The 12,024-nt window shown below is 45.7% G+C and overlaps 1 protein-coding gene across 4 annotated transcripts in view; it reads left to right on the plus strand.

The window, feature by feature from the left end:
* Positions 1 to 12,024, plus strand: part of LOC133347083 (serine/threonine-protein kinase MRCK alpha-like) — an 85,017-nt gene that overhangs the window by 22,041 nt on the left and 50,952 nt on the right. For all 4 annotated transcript variants that reach the window (XM_061559020.1, XM_061559021.1, XM_061559022.1 and 1 more), the window contains exons 2-4: positions 4,298 to 4,389; positions 6,551 to 6,634; positions 11,753 to 11,848. In XM_061559020.1, the coding sequence (XP_061415004.1) occupies positions 4,298 to 4,389; positions 6,551 to 6,634; positions 11,753 to 11,848 (272 nt within the window). The remainder of the gene's footprint in view (positions 1 to 4,297; positions 4,390 to 6,550; positions 6,635 to 11,752; positions 11,849 to 12,024) is intronic.

The raw sequence follows: 12,024 nt of genomic DNA on the forward strand, positions 1-12,024 counted from the left end.
GATGTAAATTATGTAAGCTGTGTTATACAATGCGTTCAACTTTTACTTTGTGGATTATAGTCAACTCGCAATAAAAACATGGCATTCCGACTACAATAATGACCTTCAATTACGTGAAATAAAACTATATTTAGCCTGCGAATACGCGAGTGTTAAATGGCATCTTTCACGGTCTGGACCATTAGCGTAAGAACATGAACCTGTCGCGCGAGCTACGCGCATCCCGTTTCCCCGCCGCCACCGCCGCCGTGCACTGCAACGTCACGAGCCTCCATGATTGTGGCGTTAGGAGGAGTTTCATCATCTGGCCCTGGATCAACCTTGAAAATGGCAGGCGCTTAAACGGCACACGTTGCGCGCGGCGAAGGTGGAGGGCTGGGTGCCTCGCCGCGGGCTGGCAGCACCGGCGCGAGGCAGCAGTTTGTGGCGACGTGCCTGCTCCCACCCCTCACACGCCGTCTTACAGAAGCGGTTTCCTCCCTCCTCGCATTGGCCAAGAGCTAACCCAGAGTCCCCTGTGCCCGCGTGTTGTGTCCTTCACGTGGGAAGCTGTCGTGCAGCGGTTGGCGTCCTGCGCTTCGCACCCGGTGACCTGAGTTTGATTTCTTAGTACGGCCAACATCAGTGACGATTTTCTGAACTGGTTCTGGGCCGCCCCTAGGTCGACTCGGCCTCAAATGAGCATCTGGTGCGGTGTGTGAACATAGCCGCTGGGGAGCCAAAGGCTGCCAGGTGTGGTTCTGGCCACGCAACCCTCTCGTGTGTCATGCTGGCCTAAATAGGTGCTCCCTAACAGCACTCGCTCCAACTGTCTGTGAAGGCAATATGGGGGATATTTGTCTTGTCCTTCCCACGCACTGGCTTGAGTGGGATTGCTGAAGTTCGTTTGGGTGTTCATGTTATTCAGCTCAATAAACCTCCACCCATCTTGGAAATAGGTCACCACGGTCAATGCCAGTGATGCAATCACACTTTACCGATAGCTTCCTTTGGCTAGGTTCCTGCAGCTATTGTAAATTTGACTCTTGACCTCCAAGGTCTACTATCACAGTTTCCAACCATCTGGGTTTAGGTCTGTTGCACTTTCGATATGCGAGGGACCCCAGTTATAATCACGTCATCACCATGTATGTGAAGAATAGGACTCTTGACACCAGGGAGGATTGCAGAACCAGACAGAGACCAGGGTTGATTACTCTGGGCTGCTTGCTGTTTATTCTCCACTCTATCCATGCTCCCTCACCCCACACTTAGCCCCGTGGCGGGTGCTCGCTACACCCCATCCCTTACCCCTTTCCCGACTCTCTCTGTCTCTCGAGGCTACCCCTTCATCTCCACACACAGCCCCCCTCTCTCGGCCGGCCCGGGACCTCTTCACTCCGGCTCTTCCCCTCGCTTTTTCTCCTTCCCTCTCTCGAGGTCCCATTTTATCCCCTCTGCCCGGGCTCCTCCCTTCTGCCAGGCTCCCCCTTTAGTGGACGTCTCTCTCGACCTCCCCTCACGCCTCGACCTTCTGCCACTCCCCTCTTGGCTTGCCCCCCTTCCCGCGCTCGCCCCTCATTGGGAACTCGCGGTACTCCTCTGCATATGTTGTTACCTTCTGCTTGGTCTCAGACCCCTAGGTGCCTGGTTTGGTAACCTCTGTTGTGCACAAATCTATTCTAATGTAATATATTGTTAATTTTACCAGGTAAGGTCCACTCAGAAGCGACCTGGCCGCAAATGATAGCTCGACGAAGTGGCTTACCGTGTGGAAATGTGTAGCAGCCAAATACTCTAAACGCACAATTCTAAATGTGGAGGGAGAAACCGGATGACCCGGAGAAAAATCCACGTGACCACTGGGGGAACATGCAAACTCCAAATATGCAGGCGTCAGGGTTGGGATCGAACCCACGACCTCCTGTATGTATACCAGGCGAGGTAGTTAACATCTCGCCACGGTGGTGCTGCCCCACTTTGTCGCAACTCTTTCTCTTCTTGTTCATATCGTCAATGCTTTCTTGACACATTCTATTCATTAGTAACAGGTGCTGTAGCTTGCCCATTGTTTAGCCTCTGTATAAACGAGTCGTTACTTTAATCGTGTTATAAATGCTGACGCCTGCTAATTAGATGCTAATTAGGCCTGTCCGTGTTCATTCATTTTGTACAAAATAAAATTTAACTAAGTCAGTGATGGTATGTTGCAATCGTTTTATTTTTGAGATTCATATTTCTTGTAGCATCTGGAAACATTCTGTCTAAATTAAGTTTGAACAAGTGCTTCATGCAATTCTAAAGTGTCCTGACATGAAATGCTATTTAGAAAGAGACAGCTGGTATGTTTTACTTGTGTTCTTTGCCACTGGGTGTACTATCTAAATACAATGTGGGGAGTTATATGCTTTGCAATTATTACATTTCACATGGCAATGATGCTGCTGGAGTAACAGTGTTCATTGTCTGTGCAGTATTTCAAACTGGCTGCACATTTATAGGAAACGTGATGGGTACTCTCGAACCTTAACATGATCGTGAACCTCACATAAACCAAAGTCGTTGTAAAATCTAGATTTGAAGCTTTCGTGACTGCAGGAATCCATTCTCTGGTTCTTTCTTGATACAGCAAAAGTACTGTATCAAGTGATACAGTAATTGTATCAAGTGAAGTGAAGTAATTTTGCTGTGACGGTTCCACCTGAAGACGGAAGCTTGTGTTGCCTCCGAAACGTCGTGATTTAATTGATTTTTATTTAATTTTTTACCTACGTGATTTTATCGAAAAAACCAAAGAGGTATGGACCCTTGCAGTCACGAAAACTTCAAATCTTTCTGTAAAGTCACGTGGGTGTTGCAATCGAAACGTCGTGATTTGTATTTTATTTTATACCTACGTGACTTTACCGAAAGAACCAGAGAGTATGGTGATGATTGCTTGTGTTGCAATCGAAACGTCGTGATTTATTTTCATTGTAAAATCCCAACACCAGCACCTGACTCTTTATTCCCAGTATATAATCTTACTCAAAAGTGGCATATTTAAATCTAACGAAATTATTTCCTCATCCTGTGAATCATCTATAGTTAAGCAGCAACAACAACATGGTAATTCTTAGGGAGTCAAAAATAATTACCCTGTTCATTCATTATTGAGTCCCTGTGCTAATTGTAAAATTACCAAACACATCTGGAGCGATGGGGGGTTAGCGGAGGTGTTAAGAGGGTTGGTGGTGGTTTGTCTAATACGCGTAGAGCCAACCGCAACGAGGAGGAATCCCTCTTAACTCCCGCGTTCGAACTTGTGCCATGCCGACACTGAACTCCACACACGGCTGGATCACAATGGCTGGTTCAGGGTCCGCCATGGCCGGCTCCGTTGCCAGGTTTTTCCTGACCCCACCCCCCAGGGTGTGTGCCCAGGATTAGGGCAGCGTGCGTCACACTGCCGGCGGGTTGGTTTGGCGACGGAGCGTGCGCTGCTCCTGCACACGTAGCCACTTGGAATTGAATTCACACAGCGCATCCATTTGTAGCCTTGCCGCGAAAGAGTGCGTGCACAAAATGCACCTGTCTTGAAAAGGAGCAGCATCTGTCGCCTCGCATCCTTTCTGACTGGATTTCCAGTTGCCTTTGCGTCAACAAAATCTCTCCCATCTTCAGAGTCCATGATGCCCTCACCCCTGCTCATCTCTGCCATTTCATTCCTCCACCGATAAACAACTTAATCCACTGCTCAAAAACATGCCAATCTCGTTCACTGTCCTCCCATGAGTCTCCCTACAGTGGGAAGTCAATTCTCCTCTGCTTTTACTTACCACCCAGAATGTTTTTCTACTGTTGACAAAGGACTGCTTTTAAGCATGTTATTAAATGTGTTAATTATTCGTTAAATCAACTAATTGTATTGTCAGATTTCATGTGAAATGTTTTTTTTCTGTTATAGTTCAATTACAGAATGTATGATCTCATTTTGAATGCACATCTACCACAAGCTTTTTGGCATTTTGGTTTTTTCGTAAAGCAAATTTGAATCTTGAAATACAATTTTTATCCCTTCAACAATTATTTGAAAACTGTGCTGGAGTTGTATCTGATTGCATTTGATGCAGTGCATTTCCTGCCTCATGTATGTTTCCACTGGGTTATGTGATCACGCTTACCCAGCCTCGTCCGTCAATTAAATTTGCTCTCGACGCACTTTTCCCGGCAGTGGCTTATTTACGGAATGGTTTATTCCTTGGCTGTGGCTTACAAATCAACGTGTGTTTTTCTCCTGTCTAAGTTTGTTTTTGTCTTTTTTTTTGTCACTCCACAGCCAAGCCGTTCACAACCCGCGTCAAAGAGATGAGGTTGCATCGGGAAGACTTTGAGATGCTCAAAGTCATTGGCAGAGGTGCCTTTGGGGAGGTGAGTCGTTCGTGGAAGTTTAATCAAGTTGCCCAGTATCGACAGCTGCCAGGCTGCTCCGAGTCTCTTCTATGGGTATATTGGGCAGCATTAAATTGGTGTAAATTAATACCAACTAATTATATTAATAAATCTGCAGCTTTATTATTAATATCAGAATTGTGACTTGGCTTCAAGTTTTTAGGCGCTGCAAAATGGCGAATTCCAAACCTCACAGGAAAAAAAACAAGAGAAAAACATCATTTCAAAACGTTTCCAACTTATTGAAATTAAGAGGCGATCTTTTGGTTAGTAATCTCCTTGTCAAATGTTTCTTCTTTGGGTGCAACGGTATTATGAATTTTAAAAAATGAATGATATAATGAATGATGATATAATGGTGATACCACTGTAACCTTTCGATTTAAAGCTTTCGTGACTGCAGGGATTCATCTTCTTGGTTCTTTCGGTAAAGTCACGTAGAATGAAACGTCGTGAGAATTATTTTATTATGTTTTATTTTTATTATTTTATTATTTCCATTCTACGTGACTTTACCGAAAGAACCAAGAAGATGAACCACTGTAGCAATGAAGCAAGGCCGATGAGGAAGGTCACTTTTGCAGCTCATGTGTTTGCAATTTTGCCAAAGTACTTGGCAATTATGAGTTCACTCGCCTTCAAATGCAATTGTGCAGAGCCAGACAAAGGGTGGCTTATGAAAATATTTGAAATAGCGGCACGGCACTTAAAATAAAATTAATGGACAATTTTCTTCCACAACAGATCTACATTTACACCTGGTAGACACGTCAATTATTTATTTTAAATGGGGGTGCAAAGCAGAAGGAAAGCGTGGCCGGGAAAAAAGTAACAAGTAGACCAGCTGTGCCAGGTGTCGCTATCTGCCATCGGGCTCTTTCCCTGGAAATAGTGGCCCTGCTGCACTCGTGCTCATTGGCAGTAAGAGGACCGTCAAGGACGTATTTATTACTGTAAATTCAGACCACACGATTGAAGTCTGTTTTGAGAAGTCAGCATTCCACCCCACGAGTAGATTGTCTGATAAGCTGCACGTATGTGTGTTGTGGTGGAACCGGCTCATTTGCACAATTTTGTTGCCAGACGTCCGAGATTGTTAAGCTGTCAATAATGTCCAACTTGCATAAATAGAAATATCTCACACCGCAAGGAATGCCTTTTGTAGTTTTACCTATATATTTCACTTCCTTTCTCTTGTGTGAACCATAAAAGGATTTGTGAGCGAAACGGATTTTGACAAATTACCGCTTTAGAAATAAAAAGTAAAAATTTCTGTTTGCACAAAAGGACCATTGTTGAACGGTCCATAAAATGAATGCACAAGTAACACTCGCAAGTACCTGCCAGTAATAACAGTGGAGGTGGCAGGGGGGCTCAGCCCCCAGCTCTCGGAACACTCACAGAAATCTGTCCCAGAATTTGATCGTAATCGGCTCTGAGAATACAAAATGGGTGACGTGTCGGGACCAGCGGTGAACAGGAATGTGCACGCCATTCCAGGAGAGGGTGCTGTCCTAACTTCAGGGATATGGGTACAGTAGCCCTGGGCAATTGAAGATTTTACACTGGACAGAGATTGGCGCGTTTTGAAGGGAGGCATGACTCCAGATTGAGGTATTTGTGGTCTATACCGAAGCAGTGAGAGATTGCAGTGGTTCTTCCGAGATGATCCCATTGCACGAACCAGGATCGCCCGCCAATGTTTTGACATTGCCATTGGTGATCTTTCCCTGCTTCTCAAGTTTCCATCACTGGACGGCACTTTTCTGTGATAAATGAGCAAATAAAGGGACTGCTAATGGTTGCCCCGCATAAACTTTGTGGCAAGTGTGTGTACATGTCACCTGTTCTTGGACCAGAAAAAAACGGCTCGTGTCCGGGTGTATGTAAGATTGTACATCGCAGGACAACGAGAGATAGCACCAGCTTGTGGTGGCTTCATCCAGAAGTGGATAGGTCATAACCGAGGTGACGACGACCACCAGGTTGCACTTTGCCTTTTTCAGAGGTTGAAGACTTGGGTTTCTGTGTAGGCAGGCGTGTCGTGTGAGAATATGCATTGGTGGTGAGTAGCTTCCCACTTGATCGCTGCTGCTACGCTTGATCACTACTGCCCTGCTGTGTTTCTGCTGCCTTGCAGGTGGCCGTAGTCAAGCTGAAGAGCTCAGAGAAGGTGTTTGCAATGAAGATCTTAAACAAGTGGGAGATGCTGAAGCGAGCGGAGGTTCGTGTGCCTTGAGGTTATGCGTATTTGCAAACACCCTCAAAACTATTTTTATGTTATGTGTCTGCCCTGCACGCTCTTACAAGCATATACGGACCTGATCTAATGGGGTGAAATGCCATGTGATCCTGAGTCGTCTCAGAATTTTCAGTGAATTGAGGCGAGGTAAAATTATTTTGTTAAAATTTTCTTTTCATTAAGTATTATACTTTCCTTTCCAAAACAATAAAATGAAATAACTCTGCAGCCCACTCCAGTTTAGATCATTGTTTTTCCTTTGGCTTTGTTTAAGCCACTCCAGTGTTTTTTTTTTCACAGAATAAGTTGAGCCTTGTAATGTAAATTGCCAACATCCGTGCATTACGTTAAGGCAAAGCAGCAAAGGATTTTATGACTTTCGTTTGGGGTGCGGTGTGATAGGCTCTGCTATTAGTTCCCAAAACTGTTTTGTAATAATATCATAATGCGTGTAGTCAAGGGTACACTTTTTTAACAAGTCAGGTGTGCGTTGTAAAACAGAAATTATTATCGGACCTTCAACCACACACTCGTCTGCTGTGGATGCTCGGTGTATTTTTAAAACATGATCGTGCGCGTAATCATTTCGACTGATTATAAACGCAGGGGGCAGGCAGTACAACTGGTCCCTGTGCGCATACATCATGGGTTCTGTTAGCTCTTCTGATAAAACTGCAGCATGGAGAGATGCCAGGTCCACAGTGGAAATGAGAATTGCAGCACTAAGCCGCAAGAGTATACATTTTAAATGAAAATAAACACAATAAGAAAATGTATATACAGTACCGTATGTTTTTTTTGTACTCCCACTAAAAAATTATTCTTGCCCCATGTTACTGAGTGTATTTGTGCAATCAGTTGAATGTTTTAATTAATATTGTTCTTAAGGAAAAACTTTCAGCCTCTCAAATTAAAATACATTCTATAAAAGAATGTCAATCGAGAAAAAAAAATTGGTAATTTTGTTGCTTTTATGACAATCTTCAGACATTGAAAAAATATACGCCTGTTGACTTAGAGTAAATGGCAGTAACTGACCGTGTGCCCATTGGCGTGCGTGCCACTGCACCCGTGTTTTTCCAGGGCTGGCGTTCTATTGGTTGATTTAGTTCAGTACATAGCCCTCTGTGCAAAAGCCCTCCATGGCACATTGCTCTTGGCAATGGCATTGCTGAGTCGAACAAGGCACGCACGCGGGCTGGCTGGCTTGCCGAACGAGGGGCTTATCGCTCACTCAGAAGTGCTGCCTCTGACGATAGAGCAAAAGCGTTGCGTTTGGATGTGCCGATGGGCGCACCACTCCCTTTTCTGGCAGTGTTTGGATGTAATGAGGGCACGGGTATCTCATGCAGCATGCACTAACTAAAGAGCACCAAAAAAAATGGGCCCAGAGATCACTAAAAACATATGGTCCATTCTACAGTAACAAAACAGCTATGTACTATGTATAACTTCATCTAATTTTTTTCTTAAATGACCTCATTACCTCCTGGGATTCTGTGTACACGGTCAACGATTGTTGGAGTATTTTTTTGCAGCTCAAATAGAACTCCATTCTCTAACCTTTCTGTCACCCGATTTACGACGCAGTAAATAAGTCTGGTTCGGCAAAAGCTTGCGCCTGACCTCCTGCACCCAGGACACTGCATGGGCCCAGAGACTCCTTCTGCCATCTCGCTTTACGGTTGCTCCCCACTCGGGGCCTCCCCACCAATGCACAGCTGCCCCCACGCACCGCCGCTCCCGCACAGAGACGTTTCCCAAATCGGCCCCTTAAAACACTGCCGGCGTGTGTGCTTGGCATTGTGCGCAAACGTTGCCTAAAGAAAGTGTGAGATGGTGAGAGACGAAGATCACACTGATCACGCGAAAACCTAATTACACCGTGGATGGTTTATGCTCTACTCTTTTGGTGGGTGGGTGTTTCCCCCCCCCCCTCCCCTCGATGGTCAGATTGCATCGCAATGAACAATGAGGTGTTCCATGTGTCCAGCAAACAAGGAAGAATTGTGTCTGAGCAGATGAGATGAGCTTGATCAGAGCGGAGGCCACTGTTCGGACATTGAGAAAATAGCATTTAAGCGGCTAGGTTTGGGATAGTGCAGATGACAACAATATTGTTTGTTATACTGCTCGATTTAATCTTTGTAACGCATGGAGTATTTGTTTTCTAACAGGCAGTGGTAGAGTCGCAAATGCTGGGAATACGTGCTGCTGCTCGGTGTGGCTAGAAATAAGTATTTTCTCATTTGTCCGTGCTTGAAAGAATGCCCATAACGTTCATGTTACCAGTCGTTAACAGTAATTTTACATCTTGATTTTAACAGCGGGAAGTTGCCAATTCAGCTAAAAGAATTTGTTTCATGTGCTTATTTGCGCCCGATTTTTGGTGCGCGGTCATGGCTAATTGCATCTTCGAGCCATGCTTCATTTCACTCCAAATGTTCAAGTGAAATACGCAAGTCAGCCGGTGTAAGAAATTGTTCATTTTAAATGGCGATCAACCCATTTGCCTACCCTTGTCACGGGGCTCTGGCTTCGGACTTGGTTCCCTGTGCATGCCGGCGGGGAGTGGCAACGCGTGAGGCTAGAGCACGCATAGGTGTGCGATTGATCGACCCACATGCCCGTGTGGTGCCACCCGCGTACAGCCTCAACGGTGCATGTCCGGAAAGGCGCAATACCATGGACACTGTCTTTCAGCGACCGCCCGGAGGAGCGTGGGTGTTGCCTTCTCGCCTCAGTTGCGGTCGCCTAAACACGGGCTTCGTAAACTCTGCGCCGGCCGCTTGAATTATGCGCTTACAGTAATGGCCACAAAAAATGCCACAGCTCCGCACAAATACAGCGTAGTATCTGTAAAGTTGCCCTGTTCAAACGAGCATCGGGCCGTGCTCGTCTTGCTAGCTTTGCGGTCCTGCGCCAGTTGTGAGAATCTCACAAGTCTTGTACCGAGGAGCCAATTTCTTCTCTTGATGCGTTACCACGGCCACTGGAAAGAAAGCTGTTTTGGCTTGTGAACTGGGCTCGGCCGAAATTACCACTGCAGCTTTATGAGGGTGACCAAACTCGGATGGCAGGCCCGCTGGCTTCCTTTTGTACGGGAGCGCCCGACGTTTTTACCTGGATCACCCTCTGAAACGGTTATATGATGTCACGGAATCACCGTTCGGCAAGTGGCGTCTCTTCGCTTATGTCAACTGCAGGGCCGTGTTTTTCTTGAAACACAAAAAACTGTGACAAGGAACTACAAAAATATATTTTTACTAGGTTGCGGTAGCCTAACCTAATACAAGTCTCCAAGAAGGTAATTATTTTTAAACACCCGTTTTTATTATCATTTGCTTGCGGCTTCGGAGGATAGGGAAGGGCTTGGGACAGAGCAGCAGGCGATTTGCTCACAAAGTCATGGGGCTCATGCAACATTGGAGCAAGATCCCAGCCCGCGTGGAACTACCTTGGATGATTCCTGGGCCATCGAACCCACATACCGGTAGTCACGAAAAGGAACCATAAGTTTCATACTGTCAGTTTAGTTTCAAGCATTATAGAGCCACGATTGACTTTCTTCGAAGTCCTACTCTTTTATTGACCCTGGAAGGATTATTAGGGGCTTGAACTTTGGGTGTAATTAATGGTAGGAAGATGTATTAATTGTTGCATTTCCTATGTACTTTATAGCTATCTCAGCAATCTGTGGAAATGAGTCTTAGGAGCAGTGTAAATACGTGCAAAAATTACCTGGCATTGGGCCTGGATTCGTGTTTCAAATTTCAGCTCATTAGTTAAATAATCCAAAATGTATGCTTGCAGTGTCCTAATTATTTTGTTGTACGACAGTGGGATAAGATCGCTTGATCCTAATAGCTTCCTTCATGCAACTGCGGTGCCGCACTATTTGAGCAGAAGAAATGCACTCACCAAACCGCAGGCTGTCACGCTGTGGCATTTCCTGCTGCAAATAGTTTGCGTTGTCCATCAGACACCCGATGTTTCGCTAACAAGCTTTGCGTATTCATCAACGTGCCAGACAGCCCCGGGACTGGTGTAATTTTGCGATGGTTGTGACCCATCGATGAATGACCTCGGCTGAACCCTTCAGCGTTGGTTTGTGGCTCGGCACCCACACAGGGCCCTGCCTTCCGCTGCTTGTTGGGGGGGGGCATCCGTCGAGCGTTGTGCAGTTGTGGCTGCTTGTTCCCACACTAGGCTGTGCTCTGCGTGACTAGGAGACGCTGTCACGAGACTTGCGAGCACCGCCTCTAACATATAGGGCTGCCATCGGGCCAAGGCAAAATATGCCGAAGTTTTGTTTGTCCCCAAGAGGAAAGGGACATTTTGGTGTTCTGGCCGGCTCCCCCTACCCCCCCCCCCCCCTTCTTCAAAAAATACTATGACTCAAGTTACCCGACAACAATTAAAATTGACATAAACATACGCTGCGGCTACCACGAACCCTAACAGTGTTACACTTTCATACACTTTGTTTGTTAAACGTTATGTTAAAATTAGCCTATTGGGTTCGTATGTCCAGTTTCTAGAAATGCTATTCATAATCTTTTGCAAGGGAGATGTGAACATTAACAGTGCCCATTCATCATTCCTCTTGTAAGTTCCCAGCACGTGCCGAGTGCATTCCAATTAGATGTCAAAATGTTGCCACTATAAAAAGCTTATTACACACAGTACACAGCTGGAAACGTTAAGCCTGGTCTTTGTGTAAAAAACCCTTTTATTTGTGAAATCCCTTTACTTTTTGCTACAGCTTATACCTTTACACACGTAGTATATGCAACTGCACACCTTACAGGCGATTCAAATGGCTCGGCAACATTCCTCGGCTCAACAAACGCTTAATAATGGAATTGGCCAAACATCCCAATGTTTAGGGCCATCCTGAAAAAAGAGTCCTAAAGACTCGGTGGGCCTTTTCTGGATGATTACATGGCATTATTTACGTTGGGGATGGACTAACTCACTGGCGCGGCTCACGTCTGCTGCTCTCGTCGTCATTTCACTGTTGGTGCACATTGTCATTGCCGGGTTTAGCAGTGGTTGGGGAGCACAGTGCGTGACGCTGTGCACTTGTTGTGTGTGCAGACGGCGTGCTTTCGGGAAGAGCGGGACGTCCTGGTGCGAGGGGACAGCCAGTGGATAACTACCCTGCACTACGCCTTCCAGGATGAGAACTATCTGGTGGGTCAACGCCTCCTGTATTCAGTCACCTACTACGTGTGCGTCTGTGAAGCCAAGCCGAAAGATTTTGTTTTATGATCGTGATTGTCACCATGCGCTGTGAAATGTTTACATGGTTGCATTTGTGTTCAAATCGGATTGTTTTTTTGTGCAATTAATTTGCAATGCATCGAGTT

The sequence above is a fragment of the Lethenteron reissneri genome, chromosome 25, assembly GCF_015708825.2.
Source record: "Lethenteron reissneri isolate LAM-NWPU_2019-01 chromosome 25, ASM1570882v1, whole genome shotgun sequence".
Classification (NCBI taxonomy): domain Eukaryota; kingdom Metazoa; phylum Chordata; class Hyperoartia; order Petromyzontiformes; family Petromyzontidae; genus Lethenteron; species Lethenteron reissneri.